A 20,046-nucleotide genomic window follows, 5' to 3' on the forward strand; every position below is an offset into this window, starting at 1 on the left:
TAGGTGCTCCTCCGGCTGAGGGGTTGGAGATAACACAGCCCGTCACACATAAAAAGCCGTCTGCAGTGTCTGAGTGGAACTTGCGGTCCAGTCTACAAAGAGTCAGTTAGGGAGACAGAAGCCTTGAAGATTCTCACAGGGATCTGAATGTAGACATCAGAGAGGTCTGCCACGAGGCATCCTTTCCAGTCCACCCACTTAAAAAATCGGCTATAAACTGAGTTGAAATATTTCTTAGAGTCAAACAGAGACATTAAGAATTAAAGCGTGCTCTGAGGTCACTGTGTGGCAAAGCAGGGCTCTCTTGTTACTTAAGGGCATTTATAAATGAGTGTGACCTAGGAAACAAATGAAGCAAAAATCTGAGAAGTTGTAAAGTGTTCATACCCTTTGGCAAGGCAATTACAGTTACTCTATGTTTAAAAAGAAAGAAGAAAAAACCACTCTTAAATGAAACAAATCACTTTGCAGAGAGCGTTTCTACAGCATCAGGAGCCAATTTTATGTTGCTTACTTGTTTATACACTGCCATCATGGCCAGGAAACTCAATCTGATGCTCCACACGTTAATGGGAAAGTAAGGTAAAATACTGAAATCTTTTTATAACGAGAAAGAGAAGGAAGGTAGGGCTGTGCTCCAGAACCTCAGGCAAGACTTGCAGGTAGCTCTCAGCCTTCCTTTTTTGATAGTCAGTGGGAACAGAGAAACACAAAATCACACTAAGCCCAGAGATGTGGCCAGAAAGAATATGGTTTCAAAGTCAAAGAGAGTCCTCTTAGAGAACAGGACAATACAAAGAAGGAAGCGTCTCAACATTATTGTTCCTGTTTAAAGTGTCTATAGAAATAAAGGTGTAGAGCCCCAGGACCCACATAACAGCGACAAACCAAACATCTGTCACCACAGTGCTGGCATGGTAGAGACAGGCAGATTCCTCGTGCTCAATGGTCAGCAAGTCTAGCAAATTGCCAAGCTCCACATTCAGTGAGAGACCTTGTCTCAAAACCACAGGGAGAGTGATCCAGGAAGATGCCTGAAACTGGTCTCTCTTTGACCTGTACACATATTCTTATGCACGCACATACATATTCATGTACATCCACATGTATACATTCCCATGTGCACACACACAGGCATGCACACACACACAGGCATGCACACACACACACACAGGCATGCATTGGAATAAAGCATTTTTTAAAGAAAATAGTAAACAAAAAAGGGTGTCTTATAGACACCAAGATGATATAAATTTCAAATAAGTGATCAGATTCCAACCTTTCCAATAAGTTATAAAGCTATAGGAATGAAGGATATTTTTCAGAACAGATCCATTTAATTTGTCCTAGGAAAACACCGGGACAAAGAGAGGAAGAAGTTGCTATCCCAGCATTATCATTTATGAAATATTTACCAGGCTAGAAACACAAAGATAGACACAGCATATGCCAGTTCCTGGGTGGTTGGTTAGCATTTTCCTACGATTGCCATGGTTTTATACTGGAACTTACAGTGTCTGCTCCAAGAGCCCAAATTTTCACATGGTGCAAGCCAAGCATCTGTTGCTCTTGCGTGCTCACAGCACAACAACCGGTGCAAGTTTAGCCCTTGGGCCCCACCCTGAAAGTGCATCTTGCAACAGGAGGCCAATTCCTAGCATGGAGCATTCACATAAGCAGGGACTATCAGGGTCCCTTCGAGGTTGCAGAGATGTTCAGCTCAGAGATTGTCAGAACTGCAGATGGTTGGATCTCGTGACAGTCCCATGATACATGGAAGGACTGTGGAAGCGGTGACGTAGGGAGACAGCTGCTCATTTTCACTCAGCGGCTTCCCTCAGTCACAGGAATGAAAGCGGGGTTCTTCCTGTTATTATGGCGGGAACAGTGGTGGGATCTGGAAGCTGGTAAGAGCAGTGTTGGGATGGGAAGCAGCTTTGCCTTCTCTCTCCTGTTGTGGACACTTGTCCTCTAGATACAACACTGGCTGTTCACCTTGCAATAGGAAGAGCTGTCTCTACTTATATAGGTACTCATAACAACAAGCCTTTCACATTCTGTCACAGAAGTGGGGTGTGGCATCAGACCCACACCCAAGGTTCCACCTGTTTGTGGTCTTCAGAGGTCATAAAGTATCCTACGAGGTTGGAGGCTGACTGGGTTTGAGTATCCTAGACACGCAGTTTTCCTGCATCGTCACCCATGTTGGGGCCGGGCTCTGCATGTTTCAGATGCCCGAGTCACCCATACTTCTGTTAGTAAGCCTTTAAACTCACCGGTTGGCTAAGAAACATCACACTTCCTGAGCCAGGCTACGGATCCTTCTGACTTTTCTGGCCACCCAAATGGCTGCTGCTGACATATACCCACTGCGGTAGTCATGGAAAATCTCTTTGGACAATCAACACCTTAGTGATCTGGTTTCCTGTTGCCATTTGATCCCCTTCTGCATGTTGCCTGGCATGTTTGTCAGCTGGGGGACGAGGGCCAACATCTGGGGTGGACCTTTATCTGCCATAGTGTTCTCATGCTGCCATGTCCCCTTTCATACTTCAAAAGCCATGTCCAGGAGTGTCATCATGGAGGCTCCCCCTTACCTTAGTGCTCGCTCATTCTGCCTGACCGTAGAGAATGATTCTTCTCATGGTGACTAGTGAAGTCACAGATGCACAGATCTGACTGAAGAGCTCCCTTTATGATTATAAAATATGTTCATCAATTATGATGACCAAACACAGTATGCATCTGACCCCAGCAATCCCAGGGAGATTGTCCTCACTGCAGGGTCAGGAGGAGGCCATGGTCAGTCTCTTTATCATGCCCAGTCTGGAAGTTGCTCTGTGGGCAGCAGAGACACTGTCTTTTACAGGCTGAAATGGTATAGGATGCTAATACTATACTCTAGACTCCAGGGATTTGCTATAGGCTCTGGGTTCCCCTCCTACCCATTTCCAAAGGAAGAGGCTGACTCTTCCAGTACCATTCTTATCTGTGTGCAAAATGTACGTCCAAGATGGAGCTAGGGAGATGCCAGAACTCCTCTGCCCACTCTGGATGAGAGCTGTGATGTCTCAGTTGGACAGCTACGTGTGGAAGCCTGGTTCATACGAGCCCACTGGCTTTGCTTTCATGGTCCAGGACACTGACTCTGCCTGGAGGAGGGAGAGGAGTAAAGAAGCAGGGACCCAGGGTGAGGAAGAAGTTGAATGGTCTGGGGTCCTTCCCTGGGACATGTGGGCTCCCAAGCAACAGTTCTTGTTGAAGGGGAGAGCAAATGCTGAATGGAAAAAGAGTCTTCAACTTGTCTTCTCACGGGTCCCAACCGTGATTCCAGAATCCCCATCTCAGGCCTGCATGGCTGTTCCAGAAATCAGGTGAACTTTTTATTTTACAAAATTCTGAAATTCAGGTGGAGAGAAAAGCTCAAGCCACTGTATGGAACAGTACGGAGTTCCTACCCTGATACTTTGAAAAGATTTCTATGTAAACAAATCTGCTCACTATGACCTTTTGGTTTTCAGATGTATGTACAGAAACATGGATGCAAATATATTGTTATGGCACAGTGTCCTCTGAATGGAAACATCCCATCTTTGAAGGAGGAAGATATGACGGTATGGCTGGGAGGGGATAAGAAAACAGTATCATCCGGGTACCACGGGACTGATGTTCTCATGAAATCATACCAAATATGATTATTTTCATAAGACCAACACAATATCAAGTCAGCCAGCATTCCAGGATGGAGAGAGAGAGGGCTCATGAGTTCTAACCCCTAGCTATGGAGATTTTCATTGACAGTTGATGACTGCTTCAGGTGGGATAGTCAACTTTACAGGGGTGTGACCTATGGTAGGTCAACCATGTTCCAGCAGATGACCCCCACACCCATTTGTATGTAAGCAGCACAAACGACTGAGTGGGTTATAAAAGAGAGGGTATCAAGTTGAAGTGGGAGTGGATTCTGGAGGAATTAGGAGAAGCAGGGAAACTGAATATGATTAAAATACATTATATGCATATATAAAATTTCAAAGAATTAATAAAAATATGAAAGACTCAGGATATATACAATCCACAAGTCTCAGGAAGTTCCTGAAACATACCAAATTCACAAGGCTACTCCCTCCTTCAGGGTATATAAGCATAAGTACTGTTAAGCTGTCAGCATATCATGAAGAAAGTTGCCAGGATGAAGCTTTTATGATTAATTACACAGGTTGGAGTGAGTTTTTTGGTCATGTAGCTGCCGTTGATGGATCTATGCTTTTGTAAGTAACCCCAATAAACTCACTGGTTCACCAACCTGAACCTTTGTGGAATTGTTTATTTTGCCTGTTGGTGCTCTATGTGGGGTGAGGAAACATTGGCTCATGTCACCCCAGAGAAAGTCACACTACAATGTTTAACTAAAACACTGATTAATTAAAATTATTTGTAGTAGCTGAAACTGATTAGAATAGAAATCCCTGGGACTGGTCTGATTTGATTGTCAGGACAACTCTAAGTTTATGTATCATGGTGACAGCTTTCAGAAGCGAACACAAACAAGTACCAAAGACCCAATAACAAATAACTGTAGCAGATGGCTGGGAGAACCAGAGTTTATCAGTTCTGCTGAAAGCGCCAATGGAGCCAGGAGGCCTGGGTCCAAACCACAGCTGCTGGGCATGAGGAGTCATGTGACCATTTAGGTTCCATTCTTTCTGTGGAAGAGGCTGTCACCCTCACCACTTGCCGTGAATTCAAACTCCAACTGTCCACAGGCCACACAGGCACGATCTAAACATAGCCTTGCTTTCCCCCGTCACACGATACAATCACACGTGGTCTGCCATGGCCAGAGAATAGATAGGGAAGGAAAAAACCACAGAAAACTCCAGGAACTAACACACTGGGCCCTGGCTAGGGAGGGTGGAATTTGCAGACCTTTTTGATCAGAATGCAATTTGGGATCAGCAGGCATTCCAGTGAGAGCTACACATCAGAAAACTTGATTTTGTGCCTGATTGGGATAGTACAGGCAAGCTGCCTAATGCAGGGACGTCATGCTGCAGAACGCTGACATACCCTCAGCTGGTCTCAACTGGGGCTGCCTGATACACACCAGACTCCATCACCAGCCAGGCTGCCAGCTTTAATGACTTTTTCTATAGACGTAACCTCAAGAATAGTCTATGAAGTTGCCCTGACTGAAACCCAGTTACTGTGTTTTACTCAAGATGGGCAGATGTTCCCTTCAGCTGCCTGGAGGAGTCACTGAGTGACCCCGAACCCCCATCTGCATTTCCTTAAACTCCAAAGACACACTGCAAAATGCTGGGTCTTGCTTTCAAAGCAAACTCCCGATCTAATAAGCAACAGGACGTCAACCTCCGGCCTCATTCCTAAGCATACTTGCAAGTCTTGGTCAAGCCCCTCTGCAGAAGTCGGGGCAATCACATACACATGGCTTCTGTGTTTCAAGACAGGGTACATTCTAGGAGTGTTCCTGTATGCTCTGGGAGAGGTCCTTTGCGACTGGATGGGGCAGGCATCTGACTGGAGAAGAGTTGCTGTGAGGGTTTTTCAAAGGTAAATGGCTCTTTTGTTCTCTTTTCTTGAGGTCACACAGGAAAAACCATGAAAGTAGGTACTGCCACCAGGGTTGCAGCTTGAGACAACACAGATGAAGCCACAAAGCGAGTTACTGCCCCCAGGGCTTCAGGTAGCAGAGAGAACCTCTTTGGAGCATACTGTGTACACATGAAACTTAGCTGGGGGCATGTCTCTATGATGGGGTACCAAAGGCTGCCACCCTCACAGTGGCTGCTCACACATCTACTGTATGATCTGGTCCCAGGTCCCCCCTTCTTCCTCATGACCCTGCCTAGATCTGGTGGCTTGAAGGCCTCCCTTGAGGGCTCCATCCAAATCAAACTCCACAGATGCCTCGCTGCCTTCTGCACTGTGGCACCAGAGTTCCTGCACTGACATAGCTTGCCTTATAGATAGGACACTAGCTATCAGCCCGCCACCCATGTACAGACCGCCATGAATAGGTGACTCATCCCATACCATGTGACCCTATGACAGGGGCTGGCATGTCTATTCCAGGAGCTAAAAGGTTCCTTGAGGTGGTACTGTCTTAGGAACAACTGCTCTAGGGACTGTGGCCATAAGCGCCATTCGAGACAGATAATTCTCACATTCTGCCCAGGAATTCTCCTTGATCAAAAGCTCAGCCAGATGTGTACTCCATCCTGAAACGATGGCTGGAAGCGGCTGTGACATTGGGTGGTACTCATGGGTGTTCCCTTGATCAGGGCAATACAAACTTCAACATGGAGGACTTGGTTCCTCAGGCATTTGGGCTGTGTCTGGTGCAAAGAATCACACATAGCTGGTGGTGGCTGGACTGGAAGGTACGAAAAGTATTTATTTCATCGTGGAAGGTCTGTGATGGATGATTTTATGTCAATTTAACACAAGCTAGAATCATCGGAAAGGAGGGAACCTCAATTGAGAAACTGTGACCATGAGATCCAGCTGTAAGAAATTTTCTTAATTAAGTGATTGATGGGGGAGGACCCAGCCATCCTTGGGCAGGAGATACTCAGTTTTCTGCATTTGGCTCCATTTTCCCAGCACCACTTGGCTTTTGGTGTCTTTGTTAAAAAGCCAGATGACTATATGCATGCAGTCTTATGGGTCCTTGATTCTATTTTATTGGTTTCTGTATAACAAACCAGCAGAATGTTTGGTGCAGTGCCATGTGCTGTTGTCTTTGCTTCTGTATTAAATTTTGAAGTTGGGTACGGTGTCACCTCTAGCATTGTTCTGTCTCCTTAAGACTGTTTGGGCTTCCATTTGTGCTTCCATGGGAAGGTTAGGATTAATTAAAAATTTTAGTTCAGTTTTGATGGGGAGTGTATTACATCCACAGATGGTTTTCAGTTGCAAGCCATTTTTTCACAATAGTTATGCTTATCCATAAACACGAGGGAGTATCCCACATTATGATGTATTCTTCAATTTATTTCTTCATTGCTATGTAAATTTTCTTTATAGATGTCTTCTTGTCTCTAGGTGCATACCTAGGGTATTTTTGGGTGCCTATGAGGGATTTTTATAAACAAAATTGTTTCCCTGGTGTCTTTCTCATCAAACTTTTTACTGTTGGTCCACTGAAATCAGTGAACTGAGGGTTTTAATATCAGATGTAAAGGACTCTGGAGGAGCCTTTATGGGTACAACCATCTCATCTGCAGAAGGGATACTTTTACTCCTTTCATCACTATTTACATTCTATTTATTTTCTTGCCTCATCACTGTGGCTAGTATTTCAAGTACTACAGTGAAGAAGAGAGCAGACAATGCGCAAACTTCCTCTACTTCAGAGTTTAGGGGAAATGCTTCCCATTCCACCCATTCAGTGTAAGATATGCTGCAGGGTTATGCAATGTAGTCTTTTCAAATATTTAATTATCATTATTTTATCCGAGATTTCTGAGTGTTTATCATGAAAGTATGCTTAATTTTTTTCAAAGGCTCTTTTGAAATCTATGGGAATGATTGTGTGATTTTTTTCTGTGATTCTGTTTAATACTGTATTTTTTGATGTTCATATGTAGAATTATCCTTGCATTCCTGGAACAAATCCAATTTGATCGCCATGTATAATGTTTAAAATGCTCTATTTTTAATTAAATAAAAATATAAATATTAAAAACCTCCAAAAATGTTCTTGAATTCAGGTGTTTATTTTTGTTGTTGTTGGTGGTGTTTTTTGTTTTTTTGAGACTGGATTTCTTTATAGCTTTGGGGCCTGTCCTGGAACTAGCTCTTGTAGACCAGGTTGACCTTGAACTCACAAAGATGCACCTGCCTCTACCTCCCGAGAGCTGGGATTAAAGGCATGCACTACTATGGCCTGGCAGTTTGATAGTATTTTATTAAAATTGTGCATCTATGCTCACAAGGATATTTCTTTTTGTTTATGCCTATAAGATCATTAATATCTGTGGTTACTATGAAAGGTATGTGCCAGGCTGGGAAGAAGGATTCATGGGAAAAGTGCTTGCTGTGCAAGCATTAGGAGCTGGGCTTGGGTCCCCCAGCTCCAGCCTGACATCCAGGCTCAAGTTACACATTTGCGACCCTGGCACAGGTGTTGCAGCTGAGACAGGTGAATCATGGGGGACAGCTAGCTAGTCTAGCTGAAACCATGAGCTCCAGGTTCAGTGAGAGGTCCTGTCTCACAAAACAAAGTGAGGAGTAGAGAGGAAGACAGGTATTCACTTCTGACATTAACCTGATATTATATTAACTACTGATAATATAACCTGATATTGACTTCTGGCTTCTGCATACACATACACACACATGCACACATGCACATACACACATTCATACTTATATTTTGCTTGTGTTTTAACAAATAAAGCTTGCCTGAAGATCAGAGTGCAGAGCTGAGCAGCTAGAGGCCAGGCAGTGGTGGCACACACCTTTAATTTCAGGACTTGAGGGACTGTGAGTCCAAGGCCACCCTGGGCTACATGAATTGATTCAGCTCACCCAAAGGTGATCCCAGCCCTTGGGATCCCATGCCTTTAATCTCAGCACTAGGGAGGTGGAGACAGGAGTGGTATGACTGGGCAGAGAGAAGCAGATAAGGCGGGAGGAGACAGGAGCTTAATGTAGTCTGAGGAGCAGGGCAGTCTCAGTCAGTCTGAGGATGCAGGATCGCCCCTTTGGGCTGAGCATTGGTAGAGGTAAGAACTCTCTAGTGGCTCACCACTCTGCGTCTCTGATCCTATACTTTTAACTCCCTGACAGCTGACTCTGAGTTTTTATTATTAAGACCAATTAGAGCTCCTGGTACACACACACACCACTTTGTAATGTGTGTTTCCCAATGACCATTTGCTTCTCCGGTTTCTAGAAAGCATTATTCTTTCCATAGTCTCATGTTGTTTCTGTTTTCTTCGCAGCATTCCTTTAAATAGTTTCTGCAGTGGTAGCACAGTGGTCATGGGTTTCTTTAGCTTGTGCTCATTATAGAATGTCTCTATTCCGCCTTTTAGTTGAAAAATAGCTTTACTGGATGTAGTAATCTAGGTTGGCGGTTACAGATTTTAGGTCTAAAACAAACAAACAAACAAACGAACAAACAAACAAACAAAAAAACCAAAAAAACAAAACCATCCCATGCCCTCCTGGTTTTTAGAATTTGATCTGATGAGTTTGCCTTTATATGGGATTTTATACTTTTGGTTATCGTAATCTTTAGGTTCAGAAATGTTACCTAATTATTTCCTAGCAAATATCTGCCCCTGGAGACTGGCTTGTGCTAGGTTAGGAAAAGTCAGTGGCAAACAGTGGTAGTCAGAGGATGGACATGGGTTTCTACCTGTCTCCATCTGATATTGGTAAAACATACAGATCCCCCCCATGGTTGGGTCTGTGTTCTTGGACTGCTGGGTGGGTCACTGAGATGTCAAGGCATATCCTCCCAGAAGGTGCAGGATAGCAGTGTTTGAATTCCAGGTCCCCAATATCCAGATTCAGCCCCCTGAGAAGCCATACTAGGAACCTGAATTCTGAGTTTTTACCAAAATATGTTAAAAATAATTAAATAAAAACCAGCATGCATGAATCTTCAGAAGGCACTAGAGTTTAATGAGGTCTCTTCATGCGCACAGATTATTCATGAATTTTCATTCACACATTCCAGAATCACCATCAAAATAATTTTCTGGCTAGACCAGTTTCTATGCTGCTTACTTTTAATCTTCAAATTGTGGCTTCACTCATGAAGGTGTGGCATTCACAGAACAACTCTTGGGGTTGGAGGCTGGGGATCAGTGTTCTGTGCAGGGCTTTAGCTTGGAGAAGCTTCAGAAGTTTGTAGGGAAACGCCATGTGTTCACTGCTGAGGGATGCCTACCGTTCCGGTACTCAGCTGGCTCACTCACTCTACTGCGGTGAACGCCGCTATTTCACGAGTCTCGGCTTAAGAGACTGTGCAAAAGAAGCCTTGAGTCAGACTGTCGTGGCAGGTTATACAATTCATGACTTATTTAAAAAGCTTTCATTGCTTTATTTGAAAGGTTTCTGTTGAGCTCAGATTCTTCTCTGCGTGGGATCTCTGCAGTGTAAGCAGGTGACCTCAGATCTGTGTGTCCCCTCCACCACTTCTCCTGGGAGACAGGGATGAGGTAGGCTAAGGAGACCTCTGGTCTCTGCCCTTCCTCTGAGTCAGACGATTCTGGTCACAGGGGACTTGTAAAAGATGATGAGTTAAATGTCCAATTAGTGCTAATTATAGCTGGTTAACTGGTGTTCAGCTTACATCACATACTCCTGGTTCTCGTTAGACTTTAACAAAACCTGGAGACTCTTTCTCCTTTCAGCTCCTAACCAGATTTTGGGCTTCATGTTTGTCCATATAGCATATGAGTTATTATAAACTGAAAATTCTCATTTCTAAGGAAACTGGTTTCTTACTAAGGAAATTAATTTTTTGGTTTCATACTTGGAGTGGAAATGCTGGTGTTCCCATTATGAGAAAGGCCTTAAGCTGAATTAACAAATGGCCTCAGATGAAACATTGAGAGATTTATACTGAGAACTTAGTCAGCACACAGACACATGCCAAATTGATTTAGCAAGAAGACATGTATTACATGTATGGTTTTTTTTATTAATCAGATAACACCTGATTCAATACCATGTGTCAAATATACTGAATGCTGTTTAAAAGTTGGGCACCAGAGAAGCATGGGTACTAGAAGATACCACACGGTCTCTCTTAGTGCAGACCTAGAATGTCACTCCCCCATAAATAACCCTGGACAAATCTCTAGTCTTCTACACTCCAGTCTCCTGATGATTGGCCAGCGGACAGTGGCCAGTGGCCACTGGACAGGCTTGCCGGGAAGGGAACATGCTGACATGGGTACTGGATGAGGCATGTTGTTCATCGGGAATTACTCCTTGATGAGCAGCTGGGACCGTCTCATCCCTGCCACCTCTTTCATGGAAGCACAGAAACATCAGAGCCGGTGGAATCCCCCCAGGTGCTTACACTCCACAGCATAGCATCTTTACGTGCTGTTTTGCCTCCCACAAACTATAACGTTTCCTGGAAGTAGAGGATTTGGTGGTGAACCCTGGCTTCCTTCTCCTGTGAAGAAGGAGTCTTTGCTTGTGTCTGGAAGTCATTCTCCCCAAGCAGGGCCAGTATCTTGTAAATCACCAAGCACGCCATTACTCTCCATAGATGGCTCACCCAATTCCACTTCTGTTTTTGTCTCGAGGACAAAGACCTTGCACAAATGTGATCTTGGTTTGAAACAGTCATCTTACTGTCGCCTGCTGACAACTTGTACAGGAAGCAAACACCTAGTCATCAAGACTATCCCAGATATAAAGATGGCACGGGAGTCTGGGTTTCGGATGTTGCAATTTGCAAAGGACCTTGGTCATCGTGGAGGAATCATGTTCTGGATGACATTAAGAAGGCAAGTGCCTGATGGGAGACTGAGCCATCTTCCGTCCACTGTGTCTACATTTTGTTCCTGTAACTCTGACTGCACTTACTGTTAGTGATTTCAGACCGTCTAGTCAGAGCGCAACAATGATGGCAGAGACAGTGAGAGTGAGCCACACCTTGTCCTAAGGTCCTGTTGCTTTTAAATCTATCTATCTATCTATCTATCTATCTATCTATCTATCTATCTATCTATTGATCCATCCATTCATCCATCTATTATCGATCCATCTACTATCATCTATGTGTCTATCTACATATCTATGTATCTACCTACCTACTCACCTACCTATATCTAACTACATCTATCTATCTATCTATCTATCTATCTATCTATCTATCTATCTATCTATCTATCTATCTATCTATCTATCTATCTATCTGATCTATCTAGTGTGTGTGTGCCATGGAAGTCAAGGGACAAATTGTAGGAGTCAGTGTGCCATTCTTGTTTCATCTGACATGACGCCTTTCCGTGGGAGCAGGGCTGGGTGCAGGAAACACACTTCTATTCATGCGTCTCAGATGGCGCATCCAGCACTTAGACTGCACACAGCGGTACCTACCTCTGGTGCTCATACCTGAGAATAGGCAAGTAGGTCTAAGAGATGCATGAGAATGTGAAAGTCATTGTCAGGCAGAGTGCACTTGGGTCTCTAGTCTGGCTGGCTGGTTGGTCTGGGGGCAGGGGAATGAGGTCCCCAGGGCATGCACCCTCTGGTACCAGTCTTGTCTCTTACTGACAAGACAGGTGCAACTACAAATAGGGGCTCTTACAAACACTGGGGACCTTGCTGACAGAGCACCATTCACCAAGGACTTGTAGCTTGCATTGATCTCTCTCTTTTCTGGAAGACTCCAGGGGAATCATATGAAGCTTGTTTTTCTCCACTTTGCAAGAGCCCCAGGTTGAAAACAGCATCTGGCTGATGCTCCCAGAGAATCCTGAGTCATCTCTCCCTCTTGGCTCATCATTTCTGCCATCTGTCTCCAGAGTCTGGTAAGCATACAAGCCACCTGCTCCAGCCCTGGTCATGACATGACCTCCAGCAGAGTACAGCTGTGCGTGGTCCTTCTTGAGCTCTGCTTCAGAAGGTTAACCCAGCAGCCAGCGCCATGCCATACCCAAGTCCTGAACTCAGTCTTCAACATTCCCAGATGGAGCCTGAGATGACTTACCTACTATGACTGCAGGTATATACACTATAAGTAGATAGAGTATAACTCTGTGTGTGTGTGTGTGTGTGTGTGTGTGTACAGTGATGTGGGATTCCCCTCTGTATGCTGTGAATATCATTGGTTAATAAAAAAAAACTATCTTAGGCCTGCGCAGGGCAGAGTAGAGTAGGTGGGGAAAACTAAACTGAATGCTGGGGGAAAGAAGGCGGAGTCAGAGAGAAGCCATGGAGTCGCTGCCAGAGACAGACATGCTGAAACTTTACCAGTAAACCACAGTCACGTGGCAATACACAGATTAGTAGAAATGGGTTAAATTAAGCTAATGAGAAGTTAGAGCTAATAAGATCAAGCAGTGATTTAATAAATACAGTTTCTGTGTGGTTATTTCGGGAGTCTGGGCCGAACAAGCAGCCTCCTACTACAATGTGGTATATGTACTTATATAAGTAGAGTTCATTCAACCCTCCTGGAATCAAGCCAATGCCCACAGGAGACCCCCTCCACCTCAGACTCAGCTCTGACTGCCTATCTATCTGTACAGGCCTAGTGGCTTCCAGGGACACCATGATTTCCAGAAAGCCACTTATCCCTGTAACTACCCTTGTTGCTTTCCTGTACCATCCTGGGCCTCAGCTCTAACTTGGCTGCTGGCACTTTTCCCTTCCCAGACTCGGTTGTGCGCTAGCTTTTCCTTACCAGTCCTCTACTGTGCTGAGCTGCCAGTCTTTGTCCTCCACACTGCCATACCTACTCTGTAGCTGAGATGCAAGGGAAGGTACCAGCCAAGGCCCTGAGTGGCGAAGGGAGTCAGAAGTACCACTCTGGCCAGCATCTAGGCTCAGTGTAGCTGGAAACTGCCATTTGATGGCAGAGTGCCAGTCAAGGAAGACTCCACTCTCCCGATGCCCCAAGCACTCAACATGGCAGCTTTAAGTTCGATTTTAATTTGTTTGCATGGGAACAAGACTTTTAAATGGAATTTTGAGCTGGGTGTGATGGTTTACAATTGTCATCCAGCCCTTGAGAGGTTGAGACAGAAGAGCTGCTATATGTTTGAGGCTAGCCTGGGCTACATAGCAAGAATATGCTTCAAAAAAATAAATTGAAACTTAAAATATTGAAGTAAAATGGAATAATGAAAATAAGTTCCCTTGAGTTACCCAACTTAGATTCTCACTCCTTTTCTATGGCATATCACAATATTGTATCCCATATCATACATGGGGGGCATTCTCTGTAGACGGCTTTTGCAAATAACCTACAAACCTCATAATACTCCTCATAAATATAAACAAATCACAGGCCCTTAGCAGTCCAACACAGCATCCCAGAAAATGAAGAAGTTAGCCTTCTATATTATTGGAGGTGGCATCAGGAGCACTGGGAAAACCCAGCAAGAATATTCAAGCTCCAAGCAGGACATACAATGGAAACATCAAGCAAAGAGTTGCTATGTATATTGTTTTGGGGGACATGACAAGAAAGGAGACTACATGTGTTCATCAAAGGTGAAATGCTTCTCAGACACTCTCCAGCTGTGGTTGGTTGATTCCACAAGTGTGACCAACTATAACATCTTATGAAATAAGCTAAATCTCACAAAAGTTACTGGGAGAGCAGTTTAATATCTAAAGGTACATTAGTTAATTATTTCATTGTTATGAAAAAATACCCACCAAAAGCAAGGTAAGGAAGGAAGGAAGAAGAAAGGAGAGGAAGGAGGGAGGGAAGAAGAGAGGAAGGGATGGAGAGAGGAACAGAGGGACAGAGGAAGGGAGGGAGGAAAGGAAGAAGGAAGGGAGGAAGAAGAAAAGGAAGGGATGAAGGGAGAAAGGAAGGAAGGAAGGATGGATGGATGCATGCATGCATGTATGGATGGATGGATGGATTTTGGATCACAGTTGAAGGCACATTCATCATGATGGGGATGTCATTGTAGCAAGAGTGTAATGTAGAGCTGGTCACACCGAATCCTCAGTTGGAGCAGAGAGATGGATGCTTCTGCGCAGGTCACTTTCTCTTTCCTTTCTTCCTTTTCATTCAGCCTGGGATCCTGGTGTGATAGTGTAGCCACAGCCAGAAAGAGTCTTCCTCCTCACTCACAGGTGTCTCTGGAAGCATCTTTATTGACACGTCCAGACATGTAATGCCTCAGTGATTTTGGAACCAGTCAAGCTGATAGGGCAGGTCAACCATCAGAATTTCTTCTCTGGAGATAGATTTTTTAAAAGAAAAGCCAGTTCCCTCCTTTATCGTGGCCATTATCAATTGGCCCCATCAAGCCCAGCTGCCCATACTGGAAGTAATTGCTGTGGAAACCTCTACCTTATTGGACCCTGCAGCTCCGCATCCCAGGATTATGTCACACAGGAGCATCAGAGAGTTCAGATGCTCTCAAATGGAAGAGACACTTATTCAGACAAGAGTTCCAGAAAACACCTGTTACTAATGTAAAACAGAAGAAAATTTGTTTTGTTTTTCTTTTTTCAATTGATTGCCATCTTCACACCTGGAAGCATTTCATGGCAGGTCCCTCAAGAACCCTGGGTACATATTATCATCATGTGGTATGGGTGACCCAGCATAACACTCCTGGGTGCTCCTCCAAAGGAAATAAAGTTGGTATGTCTAAACGATACCAACACCTCAGTGTGCCCTATAACACAGTTCACAATAGCCAAGAGAGAGAAACAACCTAGTACCCAGCAATAGAAGAGAGAACCAATAAAATATATGCACCCACAGTGGAATATTATTTAACCTCAAGAAGGACAGCAGTTCTGCCTCCAGTGATGACATAGAGGAGCCCAGAGGGCATCATGTAAAATGAACTACACTGGGCACAGAATGGCAAACACCCCATGGCTCCACACAGACACGTCGCCTTTAAAAGTTGATCCTGGAAAAGTGAGGGCAGATGTGGCACTGGGGGTGAGGTAGAGAGTAGGGAGATGCTGGTGGAGGCACGCTCACCCTCTTGACTGTAACTAGAGCCTTTGAATACTAGGAAGCTGCTACAAGCTTACTTCATCTCACACAGAAAACATTCAAGTATGTGAGGTGAAAGGTTAATAGTCTTGATTTAACCATTATCCAACTCTACTGCATGTTGATAATCACACCATATGTTGCAATGTATGTAATTTTTAAATTTTCAACGCTAATTAAGGAAAGCAAGGAAAATAACAAGCACAGTGAGAACAAATGCAGGGTTTCCTTCGGCAGAAAAGGCAATTAGGGATCTCTGGGGATAACAGGGCCCAGGCATTGCCCATCAGATGCAGCAGGACACCAGTTTAAGGTTCCACAGTCATGGAACCTTGTCTAGGTTCCTATTGCCATGACGGAACACCATGACCAAAGTGACCTGTGGAGGCGATGGTTTGGCTTGCATCATGGACGGAAGTCAGGACAGGAACCAGAAGCAGGAATGAGATGCAGGAACTGAAGCAGAAGCTGTGGAGGAACACTGCTTACTGACTTGTTTCTCATGGCTGTCTTAGCCTGCTTTCTTACACAACTCAGGACCCCCTGCTCATTGGTGACACTGGAAACTCTTACACATTACCAGGTTGGGCTGCCAACACGTGCTCCATCCTTGGCCACCTCTGGACCATAGCTTTTGTGTACTTACTTTAGTGAAACACTTTCCAAAAGAGTTCACCTCTGGTATTTTCTTCTTGATCACAGCTTAGCCCCTCTTGATCAGTTTTCACTTTAACGATTGTGGTCTCTTGTTAATCACAGCCAATTCTGCAGCCCCAGCTGACCAGAACCACAGATTCTTAATCCAAAATATTTTAACAGCCACAATAGAGTGTGGAAGGCCACTCCATCTTCTCTCTGAAACTTCATAAACCAGGCCTCCATTGTCTGCACTACGTTTGCATTATATTCTACATTCCAAGAATAACCCATTAAGTTCTGTGGTGGATTGAAAGAAAGTGGCCCTCAAAGGGAGTGGCACTATTAGGAGGAAGTGTGTCACTGTGAAGGTAGGCTATGAGGTCTCCTTTTCTCAAGCTTCCCTCAGGGTGACAGTCAGTAGACTTCCTGTTGCCTGTGAGATGCAGCACTCTCAGCTCCGGCACCATGTCTGCATGCTGACATGCTCTCCACCATGATGATAACGGACTGAACCTCTGAAACTGTAAGTGATCCATGCTCAATGAAATGTTCTCTTTATAAGAGTTGCCATGGTCATGGTGTCTCTTCACAGCAATTAAACCCCAAAGTAAGGCAAGCTTCGAACACTCAATATCTTTTCTAGCCCAAAGTACCAAAGTTCTTCCACAAATCCTCTCCAAAACGTGGTCGGGTCTGTCTCAGCAATATCCCATGAATGTAATACCAATTTCTGCCATAGTTAGATTTCTATTATTTTGACAGAACGCCATGACCAAAAGCAACTTGGGGACGAAAGGATTTATTTGGCTTACACTTCCACAACACAGTCCATCACAGAAGGTTGTCAGGACAGGAACTAAAGCAGGAACCCAGAGGAAGAGCTGAAGAAGCCACAGAGGAATTCTGTTTACTGGCTCCATAACAATGGCCTGCTCAGACTGCTATGCTATACAACTCGGGGCCAGCAGCCCAAGGACCGCACTTCCTACAGTGAACTGGGCCCTTCCATATCAGTCAGTAATCAAGATGCCCTGCAGAGTTGCCCACACACATTGTGGCTTTTCCCCATTTGAGGTTCTTTTTCCAAAGAACTCTAACTTCTGCCAAGTTGACAAGAGCCCTAACAAACACACAGGGGAACTGAAGGTGGGGTTGGGGTCCTGTGCTTCAGAGAGGGCTCCCTGAACAACCACTTCTCCTTGGAGCCTAACAGTGCTGCACAGGCACAGACTCCCCCTACTTCAGACCCCCAGAGAGCCACTTCCTAAACCTGTGACCTGTGCCCTTCAAACAGGATCCCCGGAAAACCTGTAAATCAGCAATCACCACAGCCCCCTGCTTCTTTGTTCCTAAAGCGTCGAGAACCATATTCATAAAGACAAGTGGCAATCTATCCCTGAATAGCATGGGGCTGAGAACAGTGAACTTGGGTTTATCATGTGTTACAATGTTACCAGAGAGATGGAAACTGAGGGGAGGAGACATCTGCATATGGTGAGACAATGAAATGGTCTTTGACAGAGGAGCTGAGGAGCACAAGATAGTCCAGACACTGGGGGATGGATACTATTTGGCTCCAAATATGAAATCCTGTCACATGTTACAACATAGAATAATTTTGAAGACATTATGCTGAGTGAAACAGGCTAGTTGCTTAAAGACAAACAGTATGAGTCCACACATTAAAGTTCTCAAGCACAGACAAATCCATAGCAACAGAAAATAGGATGGTGGGTCCTGGGGCTGTTGAATATGGACATAGTTTCTGTTTGGGACAAGTGGTAAGTTCCATAGACACACAAGGATGGCAGTTGCATACTGTGAGTGTATCATGCCCTAAACTCTACAACGACAAGGGGAATTAATGGGAATAGTCAATCCTGTTCCATTTCTAGCATCATGAAGTGCTTCCTAACCCAGCAACCCAACCCGTGCAACCTTCTCTGTGCAATAACCACCCAGCTCCAGCCTCAGCATCGCTCTCTTGTGATTCTGGGATAAGCTAACTCTTCTCAGCTAAGGCAAGCCTTGGCTCCTGGCTTTCCTGAGATCCACACCCTAGTTCATGTACTAAGGTTGGGTTCTTGATGCTCTGCCTCCATACCTGTCCCTGGAGGCCAATGCACTAAGCCACAAGCTCCTGCTGCCTGGAAAACTGGTCCTTAGGGGAAAATTCCTACTATTCTGGCTGTCACCGGGAAAAGTGGGACTGGCTGCCACAATAGCCATACCTGGTCTCAATGAGAAAGACTATGTATCTGATGCTCTTCTGGCAGGTTCTAGAGACCCCTACCACTGTGAGTGCCCATACTGTTGCAGACTTAGACCACCACTCAATGAGTTTAAGTTAAAAAACAAACTGTTCTGGAATATGAAGGAGACACAGCTTTCTTTAAAAGACACCACAGTTCATGCAAAGTGGGATCCCTGGGTATCCAAAGTTACTTTATGTCAATCAGGCAGGCACCACAGTCCTACATGTGGTGGTTGGAAGAAAACCAAGAAAAACCCCTATTTTAAGATTTGCCGAGGTTGGGTATGACGGCTCATGTCTGTAAATCCCAGCACTCTGGAGCTTATGGTAGGAATACTCCATGCTGAGGCCAGCCTGGGCTATAGTATAAAACTTGTCTCAAGCAAACAAGTTGAGGTTAATTTTTACGACCTATCTGTGTAGTATAACAGTCTGGAGTCCTTCAGGGAGTATGTGACCTCACAGGTCTGCACGCGGTGTATGAGGTAGGACAGAGAGCCCTGAGCCATACGGGGATTCTTTGACTGATGTATGTGGTTGCATTTATTCAACTTTCTGCATCTCTGACAGTGGTGGCTGCCCTGATGAGAGGAAAGATAACTCCCTGCCAATTGAACAGCCACCCAAAGTGGCACCAGTCCCTTGTGCCTGGATTGACATCAAATGCTATTCCCACAGGAAAGTGAGCTGAGCACTCAGGGAGGGGGTGGCAACGGTTAGTCTTTGTCCTCCAAGAGAGAAAGGACCCGATGAAGCAGCATCTGCCTCAGCCTGTGTCATGCTGGCCCAAGGGCATCCACTCCTTCCAGTGAAGAGTGGAACTGTTGGCTTCCTTAGGACAAACAGGGGCAGGTTCCAGCCTAGAGTCAGTGGAGGCTTTTTTAATTTTGGTTGTTGTTTTTTGTTTTGTTCCTTCTGCATGCAGCCTGTGCATTCGTATGTCTTTAACCTACCAAAATGAGGGTCCAGGAAAGCCTTTTCTCATGAGGGATTCACAAGTTGCTTACTATCATAAAACCATCAACACGGCTTCTTGCTTCTCACCAGTACCATCTCTCAGGCCAGATGCATTTAATAAGTTTAGCATGAGTTTCCCAGTGATGGGGTGTGGCAAAGTGAAAGAGACTCTGAGCAGTCATTGCAACCTCCCAACCCCCACCAGAGGCTTTACTTTACCTATGTCCTCTTCCGCTGGTCCTGGGAAGCTGAGGCCCGGCTGGACCAAGTCTCCTCCTTCTTCCTCTGCAAGACACAAGTGAAGACATGCTTACTATTGTCCCATTGACATTGCGATCATTCCGGTACCTGAGACACTTGACAGCCCGTGTGGCTCACACACAGAGATACTTTTCTGTTTCTTCTAATATCAGTGCTCAGAGCTCAGTGTTTTGTACTGACAACCTCAGAGCAAACCTTCCCTTTCTGTAACAGCTCCACGATCCCACGTGTGCCC

At 44.9% G+C, this 20,046-nt stretch overlaps 1 protein-coding gene across 3 annotated transcripts in view; it reads right to left on the reverse strand.

Moving 5' to 3' along the window:
• Dlgap2 (DLG associated protein 2) overlaps window positions 1–20,046 on the reverse strand; it is a 677,680-nt gene that overhangs the window by 105,536 nt on the left and 552,098 nt on the right. For all 3 annotated transcript variants that reach the window (XM_057752288.1, XM_057752286.1, XM_057752287.1), the window contains one exon: window positions 19,770–19,835. In XM_057752288.1, the coding sequence (XP_057608271.1) occupies window positions 19,770–19,835 (66 nt within the window). The remainder of the gene's footprint in view (window positions 1–19,769; window positions 19,836–20,046) is intronic.

The sequence above is a fragment of the Chionomys nivalis genome, chromosome 20 (assembly GCF_950005125.1).
Source record: "Chionomys nivalis chromosome 20, mChiNiv1.1, whole genome shotgun sequence".
In the NCBI taxonomy this organism is placed as follows: domain Eukaryota; kingdom Metazoa; phylum Chordata; class Mammalia; order Rodentia; family Cricetidae; genus Chionomys; species Chionomys nivalis.